This window comes from Triticum aestivum, chromosome 7B, assembly GCF_018294505.1.
Source record: "Triticum aestivum cultivar Chinese Spring chromosome 7B, IWGSC CS RefSeq v2.1, whole genome shotgun sequence".
Taxonomy (NCBI): Eukaryota; Viridiplantae; Streptophyta; class Magnoliopsida; order Poales; family Poaceae; genus Triticum; species Triticum aestivum.
The window spans coordinates 722,025,972-722,035,801 of NC_057813.1; the positions used below are offsets into that span (position 1 = coordinate 722,025,972).

The following is a 9,830-nucleotide window of genomic DNA, read 5'->3' on the forward strand; positions in this document are numbered from 1 at the left end:
GCCATTTATGCAAAAACACATACAGTATAGCTCACTTTGTACTGCCAGACGCCATGAAGATACTTTGCTCAACTTCTCCATCATTTTCTCTTGTATATTGAGAAGGAAGCGCACATCATCTGATGCTGCTTGAATCATCACTTCAGATAAGGGCCTATTTTCCAGAAATTTGGGTCCTAAAAATCCATCAAATTACAATAAATTGTTAGTTTTAAGAAAATATAGCGGCACAATGGAAATCATGTGCCTGTCCATTATCTGTTCAGGCCTGGGAAAAATAATATTCTAAATAATAGCTCTATAATTTTCTTCACAATTCTAACCTGCCTTAGAAGGGCATGGACTTCTTCCTTTTCAGGATATGGCATTCCTACACAAAGAAGTACAACAGTATCACACCACACAATCAATCAAATGCAAAGCACAAAAGAAATTGAGGCTCAATCCTTCATAGATTTAGTGAACATCTGCATGGTATTTAGAGCAGAAAGACTATTTGGCATGATGTTTTACAGAAGCAACAAACTGCTAGCAAGAGTAATGGAACCACAATACATTACTTCCATATTTACTGGGTTATGTGTTGCTAACAGAAATCCTGCGGTAACTCCAGTTGATGGGAGACAATTTCCAACATGTTTCTACAGTAAAATCCAGGAAAATATTACTGGAGGCAAGAGCCCTTACTTCACGAAGTGCATCTGCATATGAACTCATGTCAGTCAGGATGACAAGAACATGCTTCCCACACTCATATGCCGAGTATTCCGCTGTGGTGAGACCAATTCTTGGAGTAATAATACGCTCGATGGTAGGATCATTTGCCTATGAACAAAAGTAAGGGGTAAAATCCTTAGAGCAACAAGTGAAGGAAAGAAAAGAGAGGGGAAAAGGTACGCAGATGTACCAGATTAAGAAATAAGGTAACTCTCTCCATTGAACCATTCTCCTCGAAATCACGCTTGAAAAATTGTGCTGTTTCCATGTTTACTCCCATAGCTGCAAAGACAATAGCAAAATTGTCCTCCTCGGCATTCTACAACAATTGTAGCAGATGCGTGAATGTCAAACTAATGATCTAGCATGGAGAAAAAACTAGATAGGATGTTCGGAATAAATCAATGTAACTGAGAATTATACGTATTAATAGATACTGTTAATTAAATTATAATTATTATAATTTGCACACTTAAGTTTGCCATGTAAACCAGACCAATGACAGGCACAGTGCTAGAAGCTCCCACACCAGGTGGGGGTGTGGGGAAGAATTATACGAGGCAAGCCTTACCCCTGCACAGTGCAATGCAGAGAGGCTGCGTCGAACCCAGGACCTCTTGGCACAAGTGGATAGTACTTCATCACTGCGCCATGTAAACCAGACCAAGATTGTACACAATACAAGTACCTACTTCTTCGAAGTTAGAACAAAGACCACAGAAAATAACAATGTATTGCAAGTCTATGTTGTAAACTATGATTCGCTGGCCATCCCAAGAGGATACGGATTACCATATAGAGTTGCCTACTGCAAGCATCGCGCGTTGATGGCTACAACACACAGAATGATAAATGAACAATACAGTGTGTGTAGAACATTTTAGTACGGGGGAGAAAGGTTTGGATGGTCCATAGAAAAGTTCACATATCAGTGTACAAGCCTGGTTGATGGAGCAAACAGCCCTCAACAGTTAGTTATTTCAGCTTCAGCTTCATTATAATTATTTCTGGCTACTTCTGAGAGTTATCCAAATAATTTTAATAGATAAATACTGTGGGCATCAAATACTTGTTTTGGCTTTATGTATACCTCCAAGATATTATCAGTCTTCTCTTTACGCTTTACTAGCCCAGCCTGACGGCAAATCTGAGCAGCAATTTCATTGTGTGGCAGACCTGCAGCGGAGAACAGAGGGATCTTCTGACCACGAGCGATAGAATTCATGACATCAATTGTAGATATGCCAGTCTGAATCATTTCTTCAGGGTATGTCCGTTCGCTGGGATTGATAGAACTTCCTGTATGAGATTAATAACAAAACAATTCTGAATCAAATTCTATGTAGCCTGAAATCTTCTGCATATTTGAACCCAGCTAACTCTTACCAGAAATATCCAGGTATGCCTCTGGTAAAATTGGTGAGCCATTGTCTATAGGTTTACCAGAACCATTGAAAATGCGTCCAAGCATATCCAGTGACACTGGAGTATTTAGAACCTTTAAAATGCAAAAAAAAAGATATAAATGAGCCAAAATGCAAACAAATTTTCTTTAAAAAAATTTAAGCAATAGCACAAAGACCACTCAACCGTAGACGATTTAACAGAAAAATATTCATTGACACCAATTTATGAGTAGTGCAAAAGAGCATCTTTACTGCTACATGTGAGCGCAAGTCTCAGGGGAAATCGATATTACCTCACCAGTGAATTGCACAGTTGTATATTTGTTGTCAATACCGGAAGTTCCCTCAAAAACCTGTGAGTGATTTTCTCAAGTTTCATGAACAATGAAAGAAAGGTAGGTAGAAAAGGAAAAATTGTACATTCACATATAATTGGAGTTTGAATTCATCTCAATGTCGGAGGTGAACTGAAGACGATGAAAAGACAAAGACAACTAACTGTCAAATGATGCTTAAATTGAGATAATGTGATATGAATATTGCATAATTGTTTCCAGTATGACCAAGAAAGTTATGGCTACAGACAGCAAATGATCTTAGATTTGGAGGTTTTCTAACACATGAGATAAACCATATAAGGCATCTCTGTTTCCAATGAAAATATACCATAAATAAATTTGAATAAAAGATACCATCTCTGTTTAACAGGAGCCAAGCTGCAAGAAATCCATCAACGGTGGCTCAGATCCCGCGCCAGCCCGACCAGCCCCTCGAACGGAATGCATCAAGGGCCCCGCCTCTCAGTCCATAGCCCGCGCCGCCGCGGACATCCCGAGCCCCGTGGAGTGCGCCACCGGCTGCAGGCGCCGCGACGGCGGTGGTCCCGCTCATGGAGTCGTCCTGATACGAACCTACAAATACCAAGTACATCAAGAAATGACTATGTGGCCGTGACGAAGGACAAGATGACAGACATAGCCAAAGGACAACTTATTAGTTGTGGAAAGGATGGCAAGCTACGTGTGCTTTGTGGTCCGCGACCAGAACCGAAGCAAAACTACTGTCAAGTAAATAACAGAAGGAAGATCTTGTATAGAGACCAACCTACACAACCGTCTACGAAGATGCCACCAATATGGAGCAAGAAGCTAACACGTACAAACATAGAAGAACCAAAGCCAGAAGAAATAACGCCCACGTTTCGTACACCTCCATGTAGATTATTTGTTGGGTCCTTGCCAATATGGATAGATTTAGGTAGGTAAACTGAGTCTAATATTTTATGGAGTCCAAACATGTGCGTTTAGTTTAGTTGGTAAGAAGATCTTGCCGGATCATTAATTAGAAGAATCCTCAATTAGTTGAGATAAGGCAGAAGAGTCCGTTTAAGTTTTAGTTGGTTACGTAGGGTTGTGTGTCGCCTATATAATAGGCTAGTTCCGGCCATATACGGGGAGATTAGTTTTAGAGTTTATTCGTGAGTTATGAACAACACAGTAAAACGTCCGAGTTTCGGGCGATCATATCTTGTGTATCATCTGTGACTTTCCCATCGTGGAAATTTACTAGCGACGGAGGGTTGATCATCACATCGACACCTACGTGCTGATCCAGGGGGGTCATTATTTTTATTCGTGTATTTTTGTACGCGGGTGAAAATTATTCTTGGAAGTTGCGAGGAGGAACAGGGGGAAGAACTATTGATCAAGCATCGCCGTGAAAGATCGGGCCGTCTACGCGCGCGAATTAGCATCTCGCTAGTCCGTGCTTCATCAAGTGGTATCAGAGCTAAGGTTAGTCACGGCGATTCAATTTGCAATATCGTCCGCGGAGGTGAGGCATCAAGATGTTGAGCAGGAACATATTGATGGAGGAGGAAGGCATTGGCGAGGTCATTCTTTTTCACAGTCGTTGCGTTGTGAGCGAACGACGTGTCAATCTGACGATCGATGAGACTACTGCAGTCAACATGGTTAGCATCGAGGTGGTGGAAAAATTGGGGCTGAAGATGACACCTCTTGAAAGACCATACACACTGAAGTGGTTCAAAGGTGAAATCCACATTACACATCAGATTTTGCTAATTTTTACTTTAGGAAAATATTGTTGTGCGGAATTTTTTCATGTTTGTCCTGTGCCCATGGTGTCGTGCCATCTGCTGCTTGGGAACCCATGGTGCAAACGTGTTGGGGCTGTTCGGAATTCCAAAAAAAATACTTACTCTGTATCATGGAAGGGCCAACAAATCTGTTTTATTCCTATGCCAGTGGATGTGTTCATGGCAGATTGGATAGGCCGTTTGCAGAAAAGGAGAGAAGAGCAAAAAGAAATAGAGGAAGAAGTTGATGCACCGATGAAGGGTGTGAATCTTTTGGTACATAAGGTACAAGACGGTGATGCAAAAGGCCAACGATGGAGTGTTTTCAAGACACAATGCAAGATCAAGGACCGTGCATGTAAGATGATAATTGATGGTGGCAGTTTTACCAATGCCATTAGCAAAGACCTTGTACAAGAATTGGGTTTGTCTATGTGGCGACACCCTCAACCACACCACGTGGAGTGGTTATATAACTCTGGGAAATTAAAAATTACACATAAGGTACGTGTGACATTTGCTGTTGGGGATTATGTTGACAAGGTGGATTGTGACGTCATGCCAATGGACGCGTGTCAGTTATTATTGGGAAGACCGTGGCAGTTTGATCGTGATGCAGTGCATGCAGGTAAATCAAACACATATACATTCAAGCATGATGGTAGACGACACGTTCTAAAACCAATGCTGGACAGTGTGATCACTATAAACATGGAAGTTCCAAAAAAGAAGGTTTTGAAGGTTGGCTCAAAACCGAGGACGGTTTTGTTTCAAGAAAGGGAGGATGATACGAACCTACAAATACCAAGTACATCAAGAAATGACTATGTGGCCGTGACGAAGGACAAGATGACAGACATAGCCAAAGGACAACTTATTAGTTGTGGAAAGGATGGCAAGCTACGTGTGCTTTGTGGTCCGCAACCAGAACCGAAGCAAAACTACTGTCAAGTAAATAACAGAAGGAAGATCTTGTATAGAGACCAACCTACACAACCGTCTACGAAGATGCCACCAATATGGAGCAAGAAGCTAACACGTACAAACATAGAAGAACCAAAGCCAGAAGAAATAACGCCCACGTTTCGTACACCTCCATGTAGATTATTTGTTGGGTCCTTGCCAATATGGATAGATTTAGGTAGGTAAACTGAGTCTAATATTTTATGGAGTCCAAACATGTGCGTTTAGTTTAGTTGGTAAGAAGATCTTGCCGGATCATTAATTAGAAGAATCCTCAATTAGTTGAGATAAGGCAGAAGAGTCCGTTTAAGTTTTAGTTGGTTACGTAGGGTTGTGTGTCGCCTATATAATAGGCTAGCTCCGGCCATATACGGGGAGATTAGTTTTAGAGTTTATTCGTGAGTTATGAACAACACAGTAAAACGTCCGAGTTTCGGGCGATCATATCTTGTGTATCATCTGTGACTTTCCCATCGTGGAAAATTACTAGCGACGGAGGGTTGATCATCACATCGACACCTACGTGCTGATCCAGGGGGGTCATTATTTTTATTCGTGTATTTTTGTACGCGGGTGAAAATTATTCTTGGAAGTTGCGAGGAGGAACAGGGGGAAGAACTATTGATCAAGCATCGCCGTGAAAGATCGGGCCGTCTACGCGCGCGAATTAGCATCTCGCTAGTCCGTGCTTCATCACGTCCATGGCCGCCGCCGCGTGCATCTCCTCGTTGACCCCGACTATCGACCACCGGAACGCGAAGAGGAGGGAGGGGCTCGCGATGCAGCAGGGCGGGCCGGTGGAGGAGTAGCAGCAGGGCGGCGGCGGGGCTCCTAGGGCGCAGAAGGAGGAGGAGGAGGTGGGAGGGAGCGGCAGCGGGTGAGGAAGGAAGGAGCGAGGGGCGTGGGCCTGTAGTATGTTTTTTTACTGGATGGGTGGGGAGAGAGAGAGGGGATAACCCCACAGTTTTTTTTACCTGAAAAAAATAACCCCATCTCTTTGCCATCTGCCAGCAGTCTTTGCCGTCTGCTGGCAGATGGCAAAGAGGTGGGGCTGGTACGCCGTTACACTCTTGACGGCCACAGGATTTGCCAACCTCTTTGCCATCTGCTGGCAGATGGCAAAGATTATTTGCCATCCACTAGCAGATGGCAAAGAATTGGCTGATGGAAACCATGTTCTTTGCCGTCTGTCAGTTCTTTGTCATCTGTTTTTTATAAGCAGATGGCAAAGATGTTCTTTGCCATCAGCTAGCAGATGGCAAAGAGCTGGCCGATGGCAAATTCCCTGTTTCCAGTAGTGTTAGCAGTACAAAACAAATAAAAACAAAATTGATCCCAGTTCTAGGATGACCAAGAAGCATTAGCTGTTTAGATGAAAGATTAAGTGCAGTGTATGCTTTTACAGTCATTATATCCATTGTAGGTGTAGGAATTACTGGAATGTTGATTATTGTGACCAGAGAGAAATGTCTACATATGAACAATATTTACACTCCGGCTCTAAACAGAGTTATCCTTCACTAGGAGATCCTGTATATAGAAACATATGTGCATATTTAGGAGCAGTAACTTTGTAAACAGGAATTAATGATGATACTGATATATTATCAACACAAAATAAATGGTACATATGAAGATATACTCTGTAGCTCCAAAGTGGGTTATAATTTTATCCACAAAAATATATTAGGTGCACATATTTTCCAAGCAATATAAGCAAAACAGAGATTACAGAGTTCTATGGTATATGAACCCCCAATAAAATGCATCGCTACACTATTAGAGTATTTGCCTCCTCGCACTTTGTACTAGGAAAAAGGGAAGAAAGAAGACGAGGTTGCTGGTCATAAAAATGGAAGGGCATTCGCATTGAACCCAAAAGTTCAAAGAAGAATGAGAGCACTTCTTTCATACAAAACACCCTAGACAAGAACAAATGTCTCCCTTGGGAAAACCCCCAAGAAGAAGCTCTTCTCATTTACTCATTTTGGCAATCCATGAAAGGAATAGCGTCCGATGATATATTTCATAAATTAAACAAAGCTAGACTGCTTGTTTAGTAATTTCAAGATCCTGTTTATGGTTGTGCGTGGCTCGCTAGAATCTTAGATAGGAGACATCGTGTGGTACAAATGAGATGAGAAATGTAAATATAAATGGCCGGATACTGGAAAGGAGGATGATTTGTTGGCAGAGACAGATTGTTAGTGGTATCACAAATAAGAGCAAACCTGTTTGAAGAATGCACATATAAAGATCTCTTTCTTTTCAATTAACCCAGATCGAAAAACAAAGATTGCAAAAACCCCAAGAAAATTTGTTGGCAAAACCCCTAAAACGTTGGGATTGCGAATCTCTCCAGAACAGAAGAGAAAAACCCAGGAGGGGGCGATGGGGGAAGAATGCATTGCAGATTATAAACCAATGGAAAGATTCACAAACCCCAGGAAGCAAGCAATGGCTATGAGACATGGGAGGCGATGGGATTACCTGGGGAGGCGGGAGCGGTGGGTTGGGTCGTCTTCTCCGCTGGTCAGATCTCCTCCGTTCGTCTTCACTTGTGTCTGTGCGCTCTTGTGGTTTTTTAAAGAGGGGGAGGGGGAGGTGAGAGGTGAGAGAGGTGGGGGTAGTAATGGTGGAGGGGGGAGATAGAAGGCTTCTCCGAGAAGCCGAGAGGGCGACCTGCTGCTCCACTCTCTTGCGAGAGTACCAATACACTACCCATCTTCCATGCATGATGCATGTGCACTGTGGTGCATGCAACGGGTGCGTGTCTTTTTTCTTCTCATTTTATTTCCGAACATACCAACCTCTTTTAATAATCGCGATATACATAGGTTCGCCACATCTCTTCATCAGTTATTTCTCCCCACGCCTTGATTCTTTGCTTGGTTTTATGTATATTATTTTACCAGATGCCGCACAAACGAAACTAATATTTGGATGACTTTTTGGGGATCAAAAGTTACCACGTCCAGGCTACATAAGTTATCACGCTTGTGATATGCAAGTTATTGTGATATTTTCACGTGAGTTATCGGGTATAAAAATGATTCTCCCGCCTTCTCCACATGCATATGCACGTCTGCATTAGAGAACAAAAAAAGCTAATGTCATTCTAGATTCTCCTGATTCTGAAAATTTAAAATGTTTTGTATCTCTAACCGTCAGACCGATGAAAAATCTGTTTTCATGTAAAGGATTCGCCGCGATGAGATTTTCAAAACTAGATCCATGGTGGTACGTTTCGACGACATTGTTTTAAGGGCCAAAAGTTATTTCGCCTTGCCTCTAATGTTACCACGCCTATGATGTGCAAATTACCAAAGAGTATGTTTTTCAACTACTTTTTTTCCTCCTTGGTCAAACTTATCATGGTGTTTGTAGTATGTTATCAGGTATGTGATTTGTATATTATCGTGCAATATTCACGCAAGTTATCGGGCTTGTGTTTTTGAACAACTTTTTCTCCTCTTGGTCAAAGTTATTGTAGTGTTTGTATGTAAGATTATCAGGTATGTGATCCATACATTACCTTGTTATTTTCACATAAGTTAGGGGGTTATATTTTTCAACAACTTTTTCTCGACTTTGTCAAACTTACCATGCTATTTGTATGTAAGTTATCAGGTATGTGGTTCATATCTTTTTCTCCTCCTTGGTCATTACCACCGTGTTTGCATGTAAGTTATCGGGTATGCGGTCTGTATATTACCATATTATTTTTGCATAAGTTACTGGGGGCATGTTTTTCAACAAAAATATCCTCACTTTGTCAAATTTACCAGTGTTTGTATGGGGTTATGCCACTACAAAATTTTAGAGTGAGTCAAGCGACATGACCTCGGGCCTTGCTCGCGTCGCCTCTAGGGGGCGGCTCGGGAAAACCCAAGCCGCCGCCGCCCCTCCCTCCCTCCCTACTTCCACGCTGCCGCCAAAGGAGGCCGGCGAGCGAAGCTCGCCCGGCGGATGGCGGGCTCTCCTCCTCTCTCCGCGAGGGGATATGTGACCGAGACGCGATGGCGAACCTTGGCGTGCACCTGGCCTGGAGGCGGATTTGGCACGAATGGGGCAGCGTCCCGATGGTATTCTGGCGGTGGCTTGGCCACCACGGCTGCGGGGGTAGCGTGGGGCCAACCATCACGGCTGGCCACGATGGATCTGGAGTTTCCCACCCCATATAGGTTCTCCTCTGTTATCATGCAGACGCCTGGGGCCGCGACCCTAGGCTTGGCGGTGGTGGTCATCTCCTTTGTCGGAGGTGGTCTTCCTGAAGGCCGGGTGATCAGATCGCGAGATCCTTCATCTAGTCGCAGTTGTGAGCCAGGGAGACATAGTTGTCGCTAAAAACCAAGCCGACAGCGGGCAATGGCCGCATTCTGCGCCGGTAACTTGATGAAGGCATCATCGTGTAACTACGGTCAACCCACTCATGCTGCTCCAGGGGAAACCCTAGCATCTGGTCTTCCAGATTGGACGATGGCGACACTGCGGTGTCATTTCTCTGTTGGGAGCATCATTTGTGGGGTAGCGCTGGACGACAGGGACAGGAGGTGGAGCGGCTTCATCTTGCACAGAGTTTCGGTGGAGATGTCGAGTCATGCCTGGATGACATGTGCTACTGAAGGAAATATGCCCTAGAGGCA

At 43.3% G+C, this 9,830-nt stretch overlaps 1 protein-coding gene across 1 annotated transcript; it reads right to left on the reverse strand.

The window, feature by feature from the left end:
• Window positions 1–9,431, reverse strand: LOC123158621 (V-type proton ATPase subunit B2-like). The gene is made up of 8 exons (XM_044576537.1): window positions 9,213–9,431; window positions 2,417–2,476; window positions 2,104–2,215; window positions 1,808–2,016; window positions 908–1,036; window positions 688–825; window positions 324–370; window positions 1–176 (listed from the first exon to the last, which is right to left on the reverse strand). The coding sequence occupies exons 1-7, from the start codon at window positions 9,429–9,431 to the stop codon at window positions 329–331; spliced, it is 909 nt and encodes a 302-aa protein (XP_044432472.1). The 3' UTR covers window positions 1–176; window positions 324–328.
• Between the last annotated feature and the right edge of the window lie 399 nt (window positions 9,432–9,830).